General features: G+C 38.1%; 1 protein-coding gene across 5 annotated transcripts in view; it reads right to left on the bottom strand.

Annotated features, from left to right (window-relative positions):
• CFAP58 (cilia and flagella associated protein 58) overlaps nucleotides 1-23,762 on the bottom strand; it is a 57,218-nt gene that overhangs the window by 7,050 nt on the left and 26,406 nt on the right. For all 5 annotated transcript variants that reach the window (XR_014956162.1, XR_014956161.1, XR_014956163.1 and 2 more), the window contains 4 exons: nucleotides 21,895-22,035; nucleotides 21,318-21,541; nucleotides 19,219-19,330; nucleotides 16,926-17,030 (listed from right to left, as the gene is read on the bottom strand). Coding sequence is in view for 2 of the 5 variants with exons in the window: in XM_085582755.1 (XP_085438881.1) it covers nucleotides 16,926-17,030; nucleotides 19,219-19,330; nucleotides 21,318-21,541; nucleotides 21,895-22,035 (582 nt within the window). In the remaining 3 variants the exon portion in view is untranslated. The remainder of the gene's footprint in view (nucleotides 1-16,925; nucleotides 17,031-19,218; nucleotides 19,331-21,317; nucleotides 21,542-21,894; nucleotides 22,036-23,762) is intronic.

The following is a 23,762-nucleotide window of genomic DNA, read 5'->3' as shown; positions in this document are numbered from 1 at the left end:
TAAACACCATCACCAGCAAGCACTCACTGCCTCAGCACTTACTGGAAGAGTATCCAGGGCTGGGAAATTAATCACTAGAAACTGTGCATATTGCAATCTTTCTTCTTATGAGTCACATTGCCTTACATTAAGGATCACAGCTTCACCCAACAGGATGTGAGATGGCTATAGAAATGTCAGCAAAGGACTGTACAAAAGAGTTACTTCCTTCAAAGAAAATCCTGCAAAGCACATGTACACACACACAGATATTTATATATATATAACCTTTTGGTTTAACTGCAGGGGCTCTGGGAAAGGGAAAGAAATTATAAACAGCAACAATTATAACTAGCACAATTACCAAGTAATTTTTGTCATGTGTGTCCTTGTCCTTTATGTTGGAACAGTAATACTTGTGGGAGTTGGATATTGCCATGCCTGAAAAGAAACCACACCATGGACCCACTTACAGCTTTCTGTACTGAAATGCTGCTTTCAGCTGTGTTTTGAGAATATACCTGTTTTTAGTCTGACGAATAAAGCTCTGAAAAAAGCCACCTTTATATTTTTGCACATTACAATAGTTTTACTATCTACCCTGGAAAACTAAGATCATTAAATAGTATTATTTAGTAAGATCAGTTCCTTTTCAGGTACATTGAAAACTGGAATTTAAAATGAGACTAGCAGACAAAAGATTTAACTGAGAAAGAAAAAAACCCCAAGAAGAAGGTAGGATAGGTGATTATTTACACTGCATTTGGCAAAGCCCCTTTTAACTGTATTTTTTATAAAGTCTCTTTACAACTCTTACCACAGAATCCATCTATTGATGTGGAAAATGGTGCCATCACATCATCTAAAACTGCTACATTTGGTCTTTCTCAGTGGTTGAGTCAGGGTTTTCAGAAGTGGTTTGCTATTTTGAAGATGCAAAATTTTAGGTGTCCAGTGTTCAAGAGCAGGAGTCTGGAGTTTTTAGACCTCATCATTTTCTGAAAACTATGCACTACAATGGTCACAAGCTGGGACCTCAAAATGGAATCATTTCAAATCATGCCTTACTTTTGCAAGCCTTGTCCTTAAACTCTGCAGATTACTGAGGAAGAATTCCTTATAAATTAAATTGCTCACAATTTATCTCTGGAAGAATCAAAACCTCCTGAGACTCTGACTGAGGTTTGCATGCAGCAAAGACTAAATTGATAATTCAGTCTGAAAAAAGAGTTATTATTCCACTTCATGGTGGTATTCCCATTACCAGCTTTTCTTTCTGAAGAAGTAAGATTTTACTGCAAGGTAAAAACAACTGCAAAAGAAAAAATCCACCTTGTTAAAATCTGGCCAGTCAATATTAGCATTTCAACCCTGAATGTATCATATATTTGTATTTTGTAATAGTGTAATGGTAATTTGGATAAATATGGGGTAACTGATGGATTTAAGGTCTTAAGTGCAATTGTTTTTCCCATTTTTTTCTCTCCCTACCCTCTAGAACAGCCAACCAAGCGCTTCAAACACTGTGCAATGGTGTGTATAATAACCTCATTTAGAGACAAAGCATGCAATTCTATTGTAAGGAGAATCTATTTTATGCAGCAGAGACTCGTTAGGTGTCCAATATATATTGTATCCATAATCCAACAGAGGCAGAACCGATGTCTTATCATGCATATCTTGTCCTTCCTTGCTGAGCACTGTCCATCTCTTTTACATCAATTAATTTGTCACTGGGTTAGAAGCACTGTATGTCAGCAAAATATTAAAAAAAAACCCTGGATACTTCTTTCCTCCTCAGCAGAAGTTTGTATTCACAGGCTGGCATTTTTTTAATTTCTGAAATTTTACCCCTGGTTCCAAAAAATAAATTTAAAATAAATTAATTAATTTCAATTAATTTAAAAACACCAACCACAAGAGTAAATCTATGTGAGTCACAAGGTACATTGGCAGGTTCTTCCATCTCTACACATAAGAAATCAGAAATTACCAAGAAAAAAATATCAGCACAAATTCATAAAGAAAAACTTTGTTTTCTGTAATAGATTAGGTCAATCCATTATAACTGGGTTTCTTTGGTTCGTCCCAAACTTCCTCCCCTCACATTTTCCTTCATCCTCACATAAGGCTTCCAAAAAACCACAAATTTTACTATAGTTGTGAGGTTTTGAGATCAAGGAACTTAGAGTCACAAAGAGTGAGGCACAACTCTTCTTCCTGAGGTGAAGGGAGAGCCATCAAATCTCTGTAAATCCATGCTGTTAAGCCTCCACTTGTAAGAGTAATGTACCTGTGATCAGATCATGTCTAGGCCAAAGCTTTTTACTGGATCCCTCCACCAATTCAGCAGATGTGTGACTGTAGGACTGAGCCCATAACATCAACAAGCTTCACTGGTCTATGACACAAACTAAGCCAAGATGATGGTGGAGAGATGATGGCACATTCATTTTGTGTATGTAGGGCATGCTGGGACACTCAGACTGAGGACTACAGTTAAATTTCAGGCATTCCAAAGAGAATTTCAGGACCTCTGTGAATACCTGCTATAAAAATTCTGCTAAGAAAATGGCATATTATTTTTAGAATAGCCCTTCCTGCCTTGGACTTGTTTCCCAGGGGATCTCTGAGGAGCTCACAGATTGGTCTGTAGGCCCAGCCATGACAGTAATTTTCTTCATCCCTAAATCTCTCACCCATTAATTTGGAGAGGGAGGGTGGGGAAGTAAGTGGTTCTTTCCCCTAAATTTAACTAGGTGCTGTCTCTGACATATTCTGTAGATCTCCTGCCTGCTTGCTCTATAGGAAATTGAGAAAAAAATATTTTCTTCTGCAGAAGACTGGCTAGCATTTGGCAAACTTCAGTTGATTGTCCAGGAACAGGTGGTCATGAGTTGGCTCCATCTTCAGCAAGAAGAATCACTTCTGCCAGCCAAATCCCACTTCAAAAGAAGATATGGCTGCTGACCAGCACAGCACCATTTGCTTTTCCATGTGAGAAGGACCATCAGTTCCATCAAACACATTCCCAAAGTGACAGCAAGTCATTCACAGCTATTGACAGGGAGTGGGAAGCATTCACCAGTCCCAGGCTGGAATAGAGCTCTAAAGATGTGACCCCATTTTGTGTCATCCTGTTCCTCACCATGACACCAGGAAATAGCACATCTTGTTAGGGTTTTATCCTGAACCAGAGATAATGGATGACCATACATTCAATGAAGATGATTTAACAGCAGAAATAGGCCCTGCAGTCGCAGAGTCTTCATTTTTATCAGTTCTTTCCAAATAAATAATTCAACAAATTTACATGGCATATCAGCACCACAAGAGCCTTCTCCACCAGACCCACAAAAATCCTATCATGCACCAAAAGCTTTCTATCACATGAATTACTAAAGAAAAAACATAAAAACAGTACAAACAGAAAACCACAGAAAAAAAAACCCACAGAAAAAAAAAAAAAAAAAAAAAACCACACACAAAAATGACCAAAAGATTTTGGTAAATTATCACAGTAAATTATTTTGCATCACAGTAAATTTAACTAATGCCAGTTCCTGTCTCCAGCAACTGAGCTAAAGAAAAAACTCAAGAAGATAAAGATGTAGCACAAAAGTGTATGGCAGCAGTCCCTAAAACATTCAACCTAAATTAAAAAATCTTATTTTAATTAGTGAGGTGGAGAAGGCAATACACTAACCATACAAACACTCCATAGCTCTTCATGGCTTTGGTGGGGATAACAAGGCAGTCAACGTGCCATGGGGGATTTCTTGTTTATTGGCACTATAACCAAAATGTCAGGGCTGTGCTGGACTCCAAAGGCATTTTGTTTACAATGTCAGGCAGCAGCAGAGCATCCTTAGGGATGGTGATTCCTCTTCATAAGTGTTAAACAGGACACAGAAATCTGGATTATACACATACATAGACATACATATCTAGTCAGTCATTTTAGCTGTATAAGCTATGTGTTGTTGTGTACACCTAGAAGTAGCTGTTGGCTCAAGACATCTATCTTAAAAAGTTTTATGAGGTAAAGAAAAGAATTAGCATATGGTGACCTTCAGATATTTTATAATAACAGAAGAAAGTTGCTTCCAGCACTATGAGAAATGTGCAGTATAAACTTTCTCTGTAAACACTTTCTCCTGCTCTTTCCTGTCTATTCCACATCCATCAGCAAACACCCTTGCAAGGATGCAGTTCCCTAGAACAGCTCCTGTATTCATTATCACCTAGACACTTCTTAATCTCTCACCAGTGTGAGGTTTGTTATTGGATAAATTATGTTTGAAAGAGGATGACATTGAGGCAACACTAACACTGTGTTAGATGTTTTGGGTTTTCCTGTGAAAACCATCTGCTTGAAGGGAAGGCTGGGATAGTCTCATCTTTGGTGAAATCTGCACTACTCACACTTGTCTTGTGACTTATTTCTCCAGTTGATAATAATGCTTCTCAAGAGCAGTTCCGTTTCCTTGGCACAGAGCAAACTACACCAAATTGACTGGCATTTTCAAAACAGCTTAATGAGAGAGGAAAGAAACCTTGGAACACCTTGTAAGGTCTTCACCCTTGGCTTTTTGAAACAGCAAGAGCTGAATGCTGCAGTATCACCATCTTCCACAAACAACAAAGTATGAACATTTCCACCTGGAGTGCAGCTGCAACTTATTTTTATTATTATTGCTAGAAACTGTTACTATCAGATCTTCCCTATTAAGGGTGTAGGAAAACAGTATTTTTTCCAATGACAAATAAATACATATACTCCTTTCAGCTTCTGAACTCTGAGACACAAGGTTAAGAATCTATCCAAAGAAAATGGCATGGATGTGTCTTGCTGAAGTAACAGCTACAGTACCCTTTTTACTATTGACATTACACAAGAGTTTATAAAATCATTAATCAGAGTAGCTCATTTAATCACAGTATTTCTACTTTACATTGCAGAAGATTATAAATCAATTATCTCTTATTCTATATGTGTGAGCAGAAATACACACACATACACACATGAAAGAGAGCTGTTCCTTGAAGGTGAGAATTACCCCTGACATGACGTGGGTTGATGTAATTATTCCAACTATTTTCACAGTACGTGCAGCTTGACATCTGGGATGAAGAGAGCTCTAAGCAGACTTTTGTTTTGTATTCTAGTAGCAGTTTGTCTTCAAGTGACCTGGAGGAGATCAGATGTTGATACAAATCTTATCAACAAGGTTTCTAAATATTCTAAGTGAATAAGTCTACAAAGCAAATCATGAGGAACCTTTTACTGTATAATAATTGCATTATGCAGGATTCTAAGAAAAAAAAAACCCAAAGTCTCTTCTTCAGATCTCTAGACTATTTGACTTAAAAACCTCTGTATTTTAATGTCAGTATAACAGCATGTATTTCAGCTATTCAATAGCCATTTAGATTTTTAAAATTTTAGATGAATCAAAGAATTATCACAGCTCTGTTGATAATTAACTGCAGGTGATAGCTTGGGGTGAGGATTCCCAGTAGACCTAGCTCCTGTTCCACTTCACACTGATCTGAGAGATGACCTCAAAGGGTCAGAGAGATTGCAGAGCTCCTTCTAGAAATATCTATTTTTAAGTTAGGTACCTACATCTCTTTAGTCACCTGCTTGACTTAGATCTTTAGATTTCTCTGAAAGATGAAAGCACTTTGCTTCAAGTCCTTTGGTGTTCTGGAATTGCCACCTCTGAACAGCTGTCTCAAAGTCAAGCCACCACTTAAATCTACAATACCTGTCTAACAAGGCAGTAAAGCCTACATACATCTTTTTGACAGGACAGCAGAGTTCCCCTGCATATGTCAAATACCTCAGGGAAGAAAGACTGTTCTCCTGTTCCACTTTGGAACCTATTAAGAAATAACAGTACATCTGAGAAACACACATAGCAATTCTGAAATCATGAATGTTTTAATGCATGGCTTCCTTCAAACTCACTGTAATTAGAGCTGAGTCTCTGCTATTCTTCAAGGAGTTCTGTTTCAGCTCCCCTTGCCTGCTTCTTAGAATTCAAAGAAACAGAAACAGGACTAAAGGAAGGGGAAAGACAGTGAATCCTAATGTCCATGTAAAGACAACTGCTGTGCTCAAGTGTCCCATCCCCTGTTTAAGATTACAGCTGTATCTGCTTAGACAGGCATGGGAAGCCTTGAGCTCTGAGCCTCCAAGAGGTGCAGCACTCGGCTGACTGATGGACCCCACTTGGTAGAGACTCTCTCTACTGAGGTTCATGGCTCCTGTGCACTCAGTAGCACATTTCTGGATGTCTCAAGAGAAAAGTGGAGAAATGAGGTTCTTTCTACACCTGATTGTGTCCTCCTATGTACCATTTTAAGCCAGCCTTCTAAAAAACCCAACCAGCCACAGTGACTCTGCTTGCCTTTCTCTAACAGCTGCAGCATCTTTCTGCCTGTATTCCCTCAACAACAGCACCATTCATAGTAATGAAAATAAGAGATCTGGAATGAAACAAAATTAGTCTGTTCTTATGGAATTACTTTTTTTTTTTTTTTGTGGGGGGGGTTGCTGTTGTTACAACTGTCATACAAGATCATAATCCATCACTGACTGTGATGCTGTAGATTGTCCATATCTTGCTGCTGAGGGAAGAGCAGAACAGCCTTATCTTAGCACAAGAACACCTGCCAAAGAATGAGTACTAAGGATGTCCCCCTAGCTCTGGGCCACCCTATAGAATATGGGCTTGTGAATGTATTGCCACACTGCTGCTGCACTCCTGCAGTATTTCAGCTTCTCTGGCAGATTCTGGATGGCTGACAGTCAGTATCGGATTGCTACAGCACTGCAAAGTCTGTGCGCTGCAATGTATTCAGTCAGCACAGCAAGTCATTTATTTTCCCTTAACAAGATAACTGGTTGATTAATATACTTTACCCTGGGGTGCACAGCAGATTTATTTCCTTCTCAGATACATGCTGAACACAGGAATGAGGAGTAAACAAGGTTGTTTTCAGTCATTATTTACTGGAACAATTCCTGAACTTTTTGTCCCAGCTTTTTTCTAGCAAACTAATGTTGAAGTTAAGGGCAATTTTGACTAAGAACTTTAGGATTGGGGCATTTTACAAAATATTTTCAGTCTAATGATACAAGGTATCCATGCTCAGGATTCTGGGCTCAAACCAAATAAAATGCATTTGAATAAAACACTTTGGTGATCACTGTTTCTGTTTTGCTGATGCAAATTACAGATGACAGTGATATGTCTTAGGTTCTTATATGGCATTATTTAATACCATTTGAATGGTATTAAATCTTTATTGGACACATGCTGAAGAACTGCTTCTAGCCAGGGCAGTGATCCTCTTCTCATCCTACAAGAGTTCTGGACACAAAGAGTTATTATGTGAATTGCCAAAGTTCATTAAAACGCCTTGAAGACACACATGAATGAAACTCAGTCTCCCAGTCCCCCAAAACCACCATGCTGGTGGCTGTGTCAATATTCCTGCTCCTTGCATTTCAGAAATAGCAGGCCTGCACTATAGCAGGAGGTTACAAATGTAGGAGAAAGCTCACAATAAGCCTGTACTTGAAGACAACAACCTCTTCAGGCATGCTAAACTTCGTGGACTGGGAGTACATGTATTAAAATGCAGGACACAAAACTATGCTTGAAACTCATCCATGAAGGATAGTATTTGTGCAGTTTAAACAATCTTGCATGATGAGGAGGGATGACATCTGATGACCCACCAGAGTTATCTTTCAAGCTCAAACTCAAGTAAATATATAAATTATTTTTAAAAACCTGTAAGACAGATTCTGCATTCATGTATACTTACCACCTAAAAACCCTAAGGGATTTTTACTCTGCCTGCAACTTCCTCAGCTTTGTAAATAACAACTGAATATTTCTGACCAAAACATCATTAGATGAGCTAAAAATGGTGCAGATCCCCAGAAGTTATTTTCTCAAATAAACTTGTACCTTGCTTCTGTCCAGAACCATTTATCATGGGAAAACTGTTTTATTTATGAGGGCGGGGTAGTTTCACAAAGAGTCAATAAAAATTAACTCTTCCACTAAGAAAACTGTTCACCAAAAGAATTTTGTTTGCTCACTAGGTAATCTGCTTTGCTCCCCATTTCTCAGTGCCAGATATATTGGCAGTATTTTTATTGGAAAATTATTTTCTCACCCTAAAGAACAGCCAATTATCTCCACCTGGTGACATTAAAGTGATCAGCATACTTCCTACCCATTTTTTTCAAAACCATGTTTAAACAAACATACCAAAAAAAGAGGCTATTTTTCTGGGAAGACTTTATTCTCTTACACTTGAATTGCAACATATGTGGGAGGAGGGAAAGAATCTAAATGTCAGTGTGTTTTTAAGAGCAGTTTATCATGCTGCAAATTTCTATAGCATAGATATCTTCTAATTCTAGATGGACTGAGATTAGAAGGTCTAAAATAAACTAATGCACCTAGAAGTGTATTGAAAATATGCAGAAATACAAAATCAACTCCTTTCTGAGAAGAGCCAGGGCAAGAACTGAACATTCCTCAGATATCTATTGAATTATTAAAGCTTACACAAAACTTTCAAGTAGACATGTAGACCCTCAAGAGACCTACACACAGGTGAGTCATACCTTGCATGTTTTTGAGATATGATTCCTTACTACATCATCACAGGATTGCATATGAGCCCTGGTAAATTGCACCAAGATTTAACACAATTATCATACAATTAGCTTAGTGTAAATGGTTCTGCCCTACTCACTGAACCCTGCTGGCTAAACAATTAATTTTTTAAAAATTAAATAATTAAATTAATTGGGAAAAAATATCAATGTCAAAACAAAAGACACTAGAGATATTCTAATTGCATGGAAAAATCATTATGCCAGGCATAGAATCACTGAAAGATATTAATCCTTCAATTTAAAACCAATATTAAATACAAGCCATCTCCACTTAGAATCAAAGCTAAAATCCCCACTCAAAGTCCTAGTTTAGCAATGAACCTTTCAAGTACAACAAAAGGAAAACGAAAGAATGGCACAAGAAAGAAAGAATCTAAAGTAGTCCTAAAGGGTGACTTGATGCATTAGGTACCTCCATATGTCACTTCATACTGCATTGGAGATTCCAATTCAAATAAGTTTCAAGGTATTGAACTGAAATTATTTTGATGGCACTAATTCCGTAGACTGTTATGTATCATAATATTGAGCTGATAATGAGATATTTTTTATCTATCACAAGTTAGAACTGGGTTGCAGTCAGAGTTCATGGGCACACATTTTTTAATTTGAAAATAGAACAGAGCTTGTCTTTGGAGTCTAAATCAAGGCTATTCTTACTGTGTGCCTTTGACACATCCGCCTAATTCTGCATGACACTGGGGAAGTAAACTTTTTCTTTATGATTCATATCCAGCTGAAAGCCAAAAAGTAAATGTTAGGCCTGAGTCCTTATGGTATTTCCCATTTCTTTATCTCAGTGCAAATCCCTTGAAAGTCCAGTCACCAACTTAGAACTGGAGCCATAACCTCAAATCTCACATACCACCCAGTACTGTTTTTTCTCTTGTTTCCTTAAGGTACATAGGAACATTTAAGTTATTTATAAGGACAGGAAAGCATCTTTCTGCCTTTCTCCTCCCCCCCTGCCCAGGAACCATTTGATCAATGGCTAGAAGTTTTGGCAGCTTAGCTTTCTCAGTCAGGATCAGAGAATACCATGTTGGAAGTAAACCTCAAGATTTTTATGGTCCATCCTTTCTTTCATTCCCATTTGCTTATATTGGTGACCACATATGAGAGCAAACAGTAAATTTGCTGTTCCTTTAATGGGACCACTCCTGCAAGGGCTTTGGGATTAGATTTTAGAATGACACCTTTTAAATCTCTGAATCATATAATAGAAGGTTGTAAGGGGACCTCAAGGATCATCTTGTCCAGCCTTTCTCAGCAAAAGCACCATCTTGACAAGATGGCCCGGTATCCTGTCCAAATAGATCTTAAGAATGTCCAGTGTTAGGAAATGCACCACTTGCCCAGGGGGATTATTGCCATGCCTTCCAAATGTTCTCGTTGTTAACAACCTTCCTCTTGTGTCCAATCAGAATTCCACAGGAGTAACCTGAACCTATTACCTCCATCTTTGCCATGTGATTCCTTGTAAAAAAAAAAAAATCTCCACCTTCTTTTTAACCACCATTTAAATACTGGAACATGGTTATAAGTTCTCTCCTCAGCCTTGTTTTCCCAAAGCCAAACAAACCCAGTAGTTTCGGACTTTCCTCCTATGGCAAGCTTCCCAATCCTTTACCATTGTGGCCCTCTTTTGGGCCCACTCCAGTCTGTCTATCTTTTCTATATAGCAGGGACCAAACTGAGCACAGCATTGTATGTGTGGCGTGACAAGTGCTGAATAACCTCTGCTACTGATGCCTTTGTGACATAAGCCTGTTGTCCTTCTTTGCTGCAGCAGCAGAATGTTCACTCATATTGAGCTTGTTGTCCACCAGGATGCTCAGGTCCCTTTCCAGAGAGCTGCTCCCCAACCATGTAGATCCCAGCCTGGCCTGCACTCCTGGATTGAACTTCCCAGCTTTAAGACCTTACATTTGTCCTTGCTGAACTTCAGTCTTTTAAAACATTGTTGCTATTTCACTTCTCCTGTTTAACAGTGGGCCAATATTTTCTGTTTCTGCTTGTGGTTTACATACCTGAAGAGCTTTTTCTTGTGGGTTTTTACTACTCTAACCAATTTCAGTTCAGTTAGTGGTGCAATTCCTTTGTGCTGATCTGTTTATGCCAGCTACAGCCTATGCAATTTGATGCAATTTTACTGGCAGGCAATTCTTCTGCCATTCAAGAGCTGCTATAAGCTAAATCAGAAAAGTGACTTTTTTGCTGGTAGAAATGGGGCTTTTAAGCATAGAAAAGGCCTAGAGCTCACCCTTTTAATTGAGGGCTGAGAGAACTGCTAGCTTGAGCTGCAAGATAGGGTATTAATCCAGAGCTTCCAGAAGAAGTCAAATCCTCCAGGAAACAGAGATAGAAAAGCACCAAGTCCTACTACACTATAAAAAGCTAAAAAGAAAATTTCCCTTTTCATTTTTGGATGGAAAATCCCTTCAAAAGACTGACTTCATATATACATGAAAAAGGAGCAGTAAAGAAAGGATTGCATTTTGGCAGTGGATTTTGCAGTTCACCTGTAAGTTTCAGTGCATACAAAGCACTATCCCAAGCTACCTCTGCCTAAATCTCTCTAAAGACAAGATGACAGAGGAACAATAATGGGCAGGTCAAAAGAGACTTTTAGGGATTCCACAGTCATTAGTTCCCTGAAGTGAATTGCAGTTTATTTTTTATGAAAATAGACAGTTCTGCCAAAATTCCTCAGCTTGGACTCTGTACTCTACCTGTAACACACAAGTAGTTTATGCTCTCAAATCCAAGTAGAATCTACACAGGGCACTAAAAACAAATAAACGCCAAATTTGAGAGGGTAAAATAAATCTCAGCCATTTTGAAGACTCAAAGATAACATCTAAGATAAAACTCATGTGGGCCTTATTAATACCAAAATAAAGGTAGGGGATAGGAGAGAATTCTCTTCTTTTTCCTAGCAGGTTGTCTGATAAGAAAATATCTTACTCAGCATTTAAGCACACATTTCTCTTATGTGGAAGCTACTTGAGCACTGTGAGAGGAGTGAAGAACTTAGCAGAACCTTGCCTCATGAAACTCCCAAGCTAGGGAAAGAAATTATTTTCAAAAGGACTAGGCTCCCATAAAGTGGGCTGAAAAAAAGCCCACGAGATTTAAAAAAAAAAAATTATATAATGAATGGGGGGAAATGCATAACAAATACAGGGAAGCAAATCCCCAAGCTCCATCATTTTTTGGGAGAAAACTTTGATTCCAATAGCTGCCAACCTGCATAAACCCACATGGTAACGCACTATTCTAAAGCAGATTTCTTTATGAAACTATAGTACCAGCTCTTAGAAATAAAGATGGTTATGTATATGTTCAGACACTATAGCAACGAGCACCTCAAACTGGATAGAACAGCTCTACTACCAAGTTAGCACAAATAAAATAAAACATCTGCCTATTTTGAGTGTTTCGCTACTGAATTGAGTCATGTCGCTAATATATTCATTCACACAGCAGTACAAGAATGGAGATTATTTTATTCCCTTTTTACTTGATGTGAGGCATGCAAAAGCTAAATAGCCCGCCCAAGGTCACAGAGAAAGTCTCTCGCTCTCCCCTCCCTGTATCTCACAATACCTGAAATGGAGACAGCAGCATCCCTTCAATTCCTCCTACTCCCTCTCACTGGGACAGTCAGTTCTCTGGAGGGATTGAAACTTAGCTCAAAACTTGGCTCAATGCAAGGACATGTGGGTGCTATCTGGCTGTAATCTCTGAGTCAGATACATGAGCTAATCATGCCTTTTGCCCTTGCACTCTTTGACCTGTGAGCTCAAGACACAGCCAGCACAGCATCATATCTTGGCTGCCCAGTCCTGGGCTTTCATTGCTGACAGCTTCAAATATCTATGTACAGAAAAACAATGCTTTCACTACTAAATGCAAGGCTTAAATAAGACAATTGCCTTTGCTTCCCTGAACAAATAGTCTTTCTTTTACATTTACATTTTACATTTATGAGCAATCTTCTGAGATGACTGACAAAAGAGGTAACTGACATATAATGTGAATCTTTATGTTCTTACCCATTCCAAGACATGCAGCTGAATAAAATTCTGCTCAGTCAGACATAAAATCAAATTAGAGGAGTTTGCTCTGAAGAGAAAGAACTAAATTTGAAACAAATAAAGCAGTGCATAATTCACTTTTAATGGGATAAGTTCCTAAAACCACACTAATCATAATGCTAACAAGGTAATACTTTGCACTGCGAGTTTACCACATCACTGCTCAGCACACAGCAGAGCACAGCTTCAGTCACATGAGGGATTTGCCCCACATGCAAAGCGAGCAACTGTATTTTTGCAGTCAGGATTTGCAGAGCACTCCTGTTTATTAATAATTATTCCTTGTGACCTTACAACATGTCATTCATTCCACATGTGTTCACAAATACCTTCACCCATCCATGAGATCTGGATAACACACAAAGTATTGCTCCACAAAGCCCTGCAATATTACTCAACAGTTTAGAAAAGAACCAAAAATGTGCTCCATCTTGACTGCACGAATTCAGAAAGAAGGTAACAATTCAAACAGGAAAACTGGCTATCTCTCAAATAACATTTCCTATGTTTGGAAAAAATACCATTGGATTTATATTGACCAAAAGCATTCAAGACCTTGGGTTTGGATCTGATTTTTAAGACCACATTTTTCATCAGTGCAGCAGCTCATAACTGTGAGAATACCTGAATTAAAAGTGAAAGTATGACCACCTGCTTTGCAGCTATTCTTCAAAGTTGCACACCAGGATGACCACATTTATTTGGTATATGAGAGCTGATACCTTATAACATAGATGCTGTGGTGACAGGGCACAGATAAATCAGAAACAAGAAAAGACTTCAGTAATTTCTCTAGCATAGGAAATCTTTTTACACCTTTATTAAAATGTTCAACTCTGAAAAACTGTTCTAGTGAAACCAAACATTCAGCATGCTGCATATTCACTCTCTCTCAGCATATGTCTGATCCAAAATATTTGCCCTGATGACTGGTTAAGAGAGAGTAAGATGAATTTTTGTATGAGATTTTAGAGTCAAGCTGAGTTTCTCCTGTACTGTCAGCAATCTAAATTTTCAGACTGAAACACAGCAAATCATTCTTTTAATCACCTTGCATGGATTGTAGCTTGCTTCTACATCTGCCTCAGTTTTAAAGAAATGACAGGTTAGAAACAATGAAAAAGCTAATAAAAAGGATATGATCAAATGCACATCAGGAGCAGGTAAAGCAAGCAGATGCTTTTCTACATGAATCTATATACTGCGATCCTTGCTTAGAGAAAATTTCCATTTATATATCCAGCTGAAATCTTGTTTCCCCACACTTTTATTTAAAAGACCATTTACCAAAAAGTAAAAAAAAGAAGACAGAGTTACAGTGCATAAAATACAAATGGAATTGTTTTCCCTTATAAAAACATTACAGCTCTGCATGAGTATGCAGCAGGGTGAATACCCTACAAATCAAACTGCAGGTTGCTGACACTGGGCTCCACCATTTCCTCACATGGGTTGTTTCTAAACTCCAAAGGTAATTTTAATACTCAGTATTCAACACACAAGGATTTTTGTATTCTATTTTATTAACACACTTTGATGTGAGGAAATTTATGTTACATAATATGCACATTAGATACAGACACAAGTTCATCTTAGACAAATATCCTATTTGCTAGCATGATGGCCACACACATGAAAAAAATTACATATGGCAAGCAAGAGATTAATTTTAAGGCTGGTACACCCAATGGCTATGCCCTTGTTACAGGGCAAGATGTGAATGAAGATGACTGGGAGTGAAGAACTGTGACTTATCCAAGCAAATATAACACAGGGATAGCAGTGATTCTCTGACCTAATAAGTTTTTATCCCTCAGTCTGCAGGCTCCAACTCTGAGTATGGGGGATGTTCTGCCAAGTAGGCACAGACCAGTGATCAGCAATTCCCCCAATCCTGAAAATGAGCAGTGACTGAACTGAGCTGACTTCAGGAGAGACCCATATTAAAAAGATACTGAATGCCTTCAAGCGTGAAGGGTTTAGCAGGATTTAAAAATAAAAGAAAAAAGAAAGGGAGAAGAACTCTTTCAACATACAAATTATATGGAGGAAAAAAAAATCTTGAAATTGGAGCTAAATTACTGCTATTTCCCATAATTCTAAACTTCAGTCAGGATCCAATCCTTTCAAATACTTTACTTCAAATCTTTCAAACTGCCCAGAAGGTGGTCTAGTGAAGCCACCCTCCTGGTGTGTAAAACTCAGGCCTCTCCAGAAGGCTGATGTTACTGTTCTGTTTATTTCCTTCTGCTGGAAGTGTTCCTTAGGCTCACCCCTTCACCACAGCAGTTTGGAATTTGGTAATATCAGCTTAGTAAGTTATTAGAGAGGGATTTGTTTTGCTGAGTAGCAGGGTATGATTTTACAAAAGAGATCATCATGCCATGGACAACCAGTCCAAAGAATAATGAAATGCCTTGTACCAGGTTATCCAGACACTCAGCAGAAGCAGCTCTGCTGGTACCCTTAATTTGTGATCATTGTGCCACTGAGCCATCCAGCAGCACTTAGAGCCCTTCAAGAGAACGAGCTGAGGGTTGTCCTCCATCTCTGGCTACCTCCTCATACTCACACCCTGCTCTGAAAGAGCCCTTTTTCAGTCATTGTGGAGGACTCAAAACACTGTGGAAAAACAGAAAAGTGCTCAGAAACATTGATGTTAAATCCCTGAACATAATGTGGAGCATAGTATTTTTGGCCTTCACTATTATTTCTCCAAGGGAAACCTTCATTTCAGCATTGTTACAGAGGAAATTGGTGCCTGAATTAAGAACACAAAGGAACTCATTAGCAATTCTAGCTATAATAATTAGATTTTATATAGCCAAACCCTGTCTTAAATCTAGAAAAATAATAAAAACGTCATAAAGATGCCATAGAAGGACCATTGCAGAGACAGAAAGATTATACCAATGGCTAGTACAGTAATGTAAGCTCAAATACCTACTATTTCAAAGATTTTCTTGTGCAGGCAACTTAATACTTGTATATCTCAGTTCTTCAGCTGAAAATAATAGCAAAATGGAAGCATACTAAGGATAAGGCCAGATATGCAATAGAGACTATCTAAAATCTAACAGAATTTGTTTTGTGCATGTGTAAAGCACAGTAAATTTGGAGCTATTTTTGCTACATTTTAAGATAACTATTTCACTGACAGCATTTTAGTGCTATGCAACAAAAATCACATTTTTTCCAAGCAGAGGAATAATACACCATAAATTACATTCAAATTAATTTTCAGATCAATTTTCATGTTTTCCCATGAAACAATAAATAGAGACAAACCCTGTTTTGATAAGATCTGCAGAGCTTCTTCTCAAGACAGAGGGAGATTCAGGTCACATTTTACTCTCCAGTGAGTGATACCCAACACAGGCATCAAGACTATTAGGGTATTTAAGATGTTAAAATCACACCTAGAGCTGGTAATCTGTAGCTAGCCCTATAGTCACCAGATAGACCAGATTAACACCTCTGGTTAAAGCCAGGACTCTCTGGAGTCCTCTGTCATATTTGATAGCAACATTTTCACTATAGGAATACAGTCTTTCCTTCATTCTACAGCATAAATCTTACTGTTATCACTGGGGTTAAGGGACATCTGATACAGTTTAAAAAAAGATAAGCTATCACAATTTTTTTTTTCAAAGTTCAGCACAAAAACCTTGAAATCAAACATGCTCCAGACAGCAGCATATCTAAATCACACAAACTCTTTAAGATTCCTCCTGCCAAAAGCCAAGCTAAGCACAAATGGAACCAATGAGGAATTTTCCTTCATGTTCTGGTCATAGCATACTTGTTTAAAATGACACAGAAAAACCTTTCAAATAGTCCAAGACTGACCTGAAGACTAATCTATTACATGAATAAACTAAAGCCAACCTTTAATTGTATTTTACAGAGCTGACCAGGAATCAGTAACCAGAATATAAAAATCAACTCATCTGATGCTTTTTGTTCTCTTCCAGTGAGTAAGTGCTGCCATCTAAAGCTACCTAAAGGGCATGCAAAAGAAATCCAAAGTCTGCATCTAAATAAAATAGGAACATCCAGGAAGCACATGTCAGGAGACAGAGATTGCAAAGTCAAATATATTAATGAGATGCAACAAAATAATGATGCTGCTGTACCTGAAGGAGAAATTCTTTCTCTATCACTTCACCTGTCTTGCTGATAAGTCGCTTCTGTAGTCTCTGCACTTTCAGAACCAGCTCATAGGTAGTGGGGTCACTGGCCTAGGAAAGAGCAAAGGAGTCCCAAAAATTATACATAACAAGTTACTATTCTTTTTTGCAAATGAAAACCACAATATCTCAGTGTTCAAGAGTAACAAGTACAAAAGGGGCACTAGGGGAAGACACATTCAGGTATTTTTTTAGTTTTTTTTTTTTTTTTTTTTTTTTTTGCATTTATACAAGCAGTCTTGGAACTTAATATATCACTTTAGCAGCAACTGAAACTGTCCACTGACAAATTAAGAGCAGTGCAAGTACCTCCTGCTGTCCAAGAACTTCACACAGTGACAACTTAGTTTCTAAGGGGAAGACTTTTCTATCAAGAAAAAAAATACTAACTACAATTTAATCTTGAGACAGGTGGAGAACTTAAGAGGAACAAACTTGGGGGGTACACTGATGAATTATTATGGGGTTCTAAAATGTCCATACATGTGAAATCCTATTCTTCAATGGAATTAAACATTTAAAATACTGACAGAATACTGTACTGTTGCTCTCTACCTACACAGCCCATAAAACCAGGAGCTAGTAGATGTCTGTCTCTCCATCCCTTCCTTTTCATTCTTTTGGCTTAGATTGAATCTGGAGAAAGCTCTAAGGAGCAAAGAAATAATTGTGTGAGGAGGAGCCAGTACAGCTTATTTTCCCAGTACTTTGTGTCTTCTTCTTGGATCTTTCAATGAAGGGCAAACTCTGACTGAAACTTTTCCTCACTCAGGGACTCATAACACCTCTTTCAAATCTGGCTTTTCCTTTCTCATGGGGTGTCTCATAAGGATTAAACTCACACTGCACTAAAGGCTCCAATAAAGTCTGTCCCTCTTATATTTGCTTGAGCTTATAATGAACTTGGTATCTCATTGTTCTTAGTATTTTGTCTAGTTTTATCTAAATTGACTAATCAATTCAAGCATAACTAGGACACTGACACAGATACACAAGCAGTGCTCACAACACAACATCATTTCCTGAGAAACCAGGCTAAAAAGTAGACCAGTCCTCATGATCCACTCAGTCCTTGATTTTTTTTTATAGCACTGCCCAAGCATGGTGCCAATTTGTGACTACTGAAGTGATATGAAAGTGTTTGTTCATTAGGAATTGAACCAAAACCCTGTCAGGATTATTTCATATGTATCTTGCCATCTGCTGGCCTTTCTGTGTTCCAAATACAAACCAGTTACCTAGAATGCAAAGACATGATTTCCCATTATCAGTCTCTTCATAGATTCATTTTCCCACCACTGGATGTTTTGACTGGCCTGATTTTACTTTGTTACAAGGTGCTGATAGAGTTTGTACCTAGATGTGTGATTCAGCATCCTGCATTATATCTCCCTTCCTTGAGAAAAGCTAATCACACCATCCAACTTTAAGCTCAGCATGGAAAGATCAGAAATTCACTATCATGCTAGTAAGCACAGTCAAAATATTCAGCTCTGCTTCTGCAGGGACAGAGCACATTATCACTCAATATTAGAGAAGCTAAGTAACCCAGGCTGGCATCAGATCAGAGATCCATGCAACTGAGGAATCTCAGATGGCACTGACTTACATCAAAAATATCCAGTGATGACAACTGATGTTCATGTATTTGGTCTATGCTTGATGGATTTTTTATTTTCCCCCTTCACTTGGCAGGTTCAACTTGGCAGGTTCAAATCATGTGAAAACTTAGATTTGCTTTTTATGTAAAGCAGTTGAACTCACATTACCTGGAATGACTTTATGAGTCTTTATGAGTCCAGCACTGTTTATGTGAAGGATTCATTTTGTTTTTTCTCAGATGTAATGTCCATTCTCCAGTCTACCTATTCTATTAGCCTTTCTTCCTATATACATCTCCCTGCTCGGGGAGGGTAGGATTGCATCTTTCCCTTATCATCTTATTTCTCACCATCCATGTTAAGGAATCACCTCCTTCTGAATTCTTCTAATGCATTCTTATTCCCTTTAGCACTTCACTGTCTCTTTACAATTTTTCATTGAGAAAGTGACAGAAAAATAACACTGATTGCATTGTGCAAGGAAAGCATTCAGCAGGTAAGGATTCCATTGGTACTATGGAAATTTCAGTCTGCCCAGTCCCTCCACATCATTTGCACAACAGTAAATGAAATAGGCTTTTGCTGGGTCACTGATGTGATAATAGGGGCTTTGGAAACACAAAATCCTCACACATCACCTCTAATTTTCTCCATCTGTGAACTTGCAAGGGTTTCTGCAGTTCTTCTTCCAAAATTTTGCACCGAGTCTGTTCCCTTAACAGCTCCTTTTGCATGTGATTAAACTCCCATCTGAAGACCAGCATAAAATAAAAAGAAAAAACACACCAAAAATACTTCAATGAGACCAAGTCACTAATGTGAGCATTAACAAATCATTCTCCCATGCACTATGGTGCATGGGAAGCACTATATGGAAAGCACAAAGAAGCACTTTGCCACTGCAGCAATACTGTGGTGGCAAAATATAACAACATGATACCACTAAACAGGTGGTAAAATAAATAGCCATAAAACAACACACTTGGATCTCTTTACTTGCTTCATTAAGAATGACTCAGAAAACAGTCTCCCAGGGAATCTACTCCACAGACTACTCTTCACATCTTCCCATGTACATTAAGTCCAGAAGGGCACTTAGTTCATAAACCTACAAATCAGTTATGGGTCATATCCAGTTACCCCGTGTTGAATCTAACAGCTTGTGTTTGAAAGGTTTTAAATCTACACAGCCCACACAATCCATTAAATAAAACACACTCTAGGACATAAGTATGATGGACACTGTTCCTAAGAGAACTGAACTTTGATTTCTTTTATTACATCTCCTCAAGGAATTCCAGAAGTGACTTGTTGCTGAATTTAAAATTAATTGCGCACTACCAAGATTCTTTGACAACTAGGCTTTTATGGTGGGGATAGGGGGTTTAAGGGCAGGAAAAAAGGCACATTTTGTAATTATCTGACCCTTATCACTTTAGTGATGGGATCCTTTAAATTCTCCAATGTCAAAAGGGGGTGAAAGATTGCGATGTGCCTCCTCCACCACTGAATCTTTTCCTACTAGGCTTAGAATTGCACTTAGCTCACTAGAGAGAAAAAGGCCTTTTTTTAACTGTGAGGTTATGGAACAGGGGGAAAAAAACTCACATTTCCAATTGGCAAATCGGGAAAGCTAATTAGCAGCACAAGTGATAAATGGAATCTTTTCGACAGGCAGTTTTCATTATGGTTTTGGACTTCATTAAAGTATGAGATTGCTGCTGCAGTTAGCAAGAATTGATCCACCCATCATGGCATGCAGCACACTGCAATTCAATACCATCACTGAGTTTCAATACAGTAACAGACTTTCAGCTGAATTCATTTGGGCAGCTACTTCAAATCCCATTCCTATCTGCAGTCATTCAATGAAAACTGCAATTGCTAATGCAGTGTGCCCAGTTCTCCTTTCTGTTTCACCAAATCAAACTGGCATAATTCCACTGGAATCAATGGGACTGACCATGGACTGAAGTTAATTTGTTCTGCTGAAAGTCACAGAATCACACTGATAAAGTAAAGATCTCACCCAAAACTGTGATAGTAAAGATCTCACCCAAAACTGTGTAACCATTGGTACAATGGTTATCTGCTAAAAACATAACTGCCTCTCCTTACAAATCAAGACTGATTCTTAGAAAAAGTCCACAGGAGAGAATACACCTCAAATACAGGAGGGGTAAACAATAAAGGAAAGCATTAAGCTAGAGAAGGAGGAGATAAATCAGATTGGGCTATTAAATTGCTGTTTTAAAGAAACAAAACCTTCAATGAAAATTTAACTAGAACTTTCTCAGCGATCATAAGATCTGCATAAAAATCTGGAAGGAGAGAGGTCTGAAAACAGGATTTTGTTATGAATATGTTGTGTCTCCCATACTCTTTGAATCACTTAACCAAAAGGAGTTCCACTAACCTAGGCCTTGTACCACTTAGTAGCTCACTGGACTGTGAACATCTTTTCTGCCATTGTCAGGTTTATTCTTTAGGCAGCAACTCACAGTACAAGGAGAAATATGGAAACTATTTCAACTTTGGCCAAGATCTCTTCTTTCCTCATTACTATATTTCAGTTTTCCTAATTGAATTTAATCCTGTCTGTGTTTGAGGTCAAACAATACAAACCCCTTCTCCAAGGTTGATACAAGTCTTTACTACATATAGACCATATTTTCTGCCTCAAACACAAAATCATGGCAACAGTCACTATGGAAATGTATTCCACTGGGGTTCCTACCTGAGCTCCTGCACATTAGCCACACTCTTGCCAAGTATTCCCTTCTCACGCCGAAGTTTTTTGATCTCCAGCTTGAGAAGCCGCATGTCTTCCACCCGCTGCCGGTAGTCGCTCTCGCCCCTGTTTAGGATGGCCTGCTGGATCTTGATCTTCTCATAGAGCAGCGCCACCTCGTCATTGCGGTGAATCAGCCGCGTGCCCAGGGCATGTCTCTCACAGAGCACCTGTGGGCACGGGGCAGAGCCACAAACTCACTTACACTTCCTTCACACAACCCCAGAGTAACGTGATTAATACTTGATCAGTCCAAATCATGGGCGTCAAGAGGTTTCATTGTTATTAATTAAAGAAATATGGCAAGAACCTAATAATTTCCCCTATAAGGGTTCGGTCACCTGAATAGTACAAACTACAGATTTCATTCACTTCAGTATCTTAAAATTTTGGTTTTAATGGCATTATAAAGCTTTAGTACTACCACATTCACAATAGCTAAGAATCTTCATCTTAAAAATACACTGGACAAATGGGAGAACAGAATGCAGGGTATTTGAAAACTCAAATTAGGGATTCCAACCTTGTCAAATTCCTTCTTCTGCTTCAGTCTCTCTGCATCAGCTTCAGCAATGATTTTTAGGAGTTTTTTCTCTTCTGCCTCCTGATTTTTAATATAGGCTTTGGCTTCCTGAGCCTGTGTTGTCATCTTTAGCAGTTCAGCCTGATGGAGATAAAAAATATAGGTGAGCAACTGTTAATTAATAACTTCCCATTACAGAAACCTACAATTAAGAGTTACTTATAAATATTTCATACATTATTTTACCTACCTGAGAGGTACACATTTTGTTAGTTTTTGAGAACTAATCACCAAGATAAGCAAGCATGAAGACCCATAGAGAAATACAGTAAATACTATTTTAATATAATTGTCTTATACACAATAGAAATTTGGAAGTATTTTTATCTATGACAATGGTTCAGGTTGTAATTTGGGGATGTCTCTTTTTTTAATTATATAGCACATATTTAGAAAGCTTTTCAATTGAGTTGTTATTCACAGTCAGTCTGGGATGTGAGAAAGAACAGTTCACCTTCCTGACAAGGGCAACAATCTCTGCTGTATAATACAAAGCAGCATCAAGTCAAGAAAGGCTTCAGACTGGAATAAAAAAATTGGTGGCAACCAGGAAGGGAAGATCAAGATTTAAGAGCCACAGCACTTTGTTTAGTGAATGTGTAAATGAGGAAGACTGTGAAAAGAGGGGCTGTCCCTAAGCAAGAACAAGAAATGCACTGCTACAGGAATTGCATAGCACCAACACAAACTAACACTGGAATCTGCCCAGTCATTCTATCCCATTGTCACAAAATCTTCAGTTTAAGTCATATATGTAGATAAAAACTAATAGGGTCTTCCTGGATTATTAGAAGTTTTTATCACTGCCAGGCAATTAGAGCCAAGGTGGAACTAGCTGACAACAGTTCATTTTCATAGCTATGAAAATTTTCAAGCCTCAACTCAAAGACTTTGCCACAGCTCTGACCCTTATAAAGAATGATGTTCAAAATAAGCATCATCCAGTGCTGAAAGAATGAGGCTGTGATGAAGGGTGCACCTGCAAAAACATCGATTTAAGGCAAACAGTTCCATCATCATAATGAAATAGCTTGTTCCATTCTTATTTTCTTTAATAAAATTCTCATTTTCCTACACATGTAAGACATAGCTCTCTTAGTCAGTGTCAGATATTCAACAGAATTCATCAGCTGAATAAAAATGCAAGGCACTTCATCCTGAAATGCAATAAACACGGTACAAAAAGCTGCCCACAAATGTAAAACTGCTCTTGTGTTCAGCATTGCTGGATAATATTTTTTTTTATAGATCACAATTCTATGGTCTCCTTATGTTAGAAAAATATGAATTGTAAACAAGAAGTGGCATTAGATGTGGTCAGCAAACATTCATATAAACAAATCTCACTGGAACACGCTCAGTTAAAATAAATCTGAACTGCCTTGTATAGTAAGGAACATAAATACTTAAAGCCACACAAGGATATTCAGTCAGATTAAATATGACTAGAACCACAGTATGAGGGTCTGTGTACATCAGGTAAGAGAAAGGAAATTAATATACACAGTCACTGTGCATGCAGAAAAATGGTCATATTTGAAATTGCTGTAAATCAGCACAGCTCACCTGAAGTCAGTTCAGAGAATTTGTAAGAACTGAAGAACAGTCAGCAAGAAAAAATAACATATATGGGACCTATATCAATATCTCAAACCAAACTCAAACTAAAATCTTGTTTAGATTCTGAAATACTAGTGCAAGTGTTACTTTTATTGATATTCTATACTAGAGGAAAAGCAGGAGTTTTACAAAAGTTGTAACTGGGACTGAACACAGAATGCTGAAATAACAAGTCAGATTTTATATTC

The sequence above is a fragment of the Lonchura striata genome, chromosome 6, assembly GCF_050655825.1.
Source record: "Lonchura striata isolate lonStrDom1 chromosome 6, ASM5065582v1, whole genome shotgun sequence".
Taxonomy (NCBI): domain Eukaryota; kingdom Metazoa; phylum Chordata; class Aves; order Passeriformes; family Estrildidae; genus Lonchura; species Lonchura striata.
The sequence above is the reverse complement of the archived record's forward strand: the minus strand, read 5'-3'. Positions and strand labels throughout refer to the sequence as shown.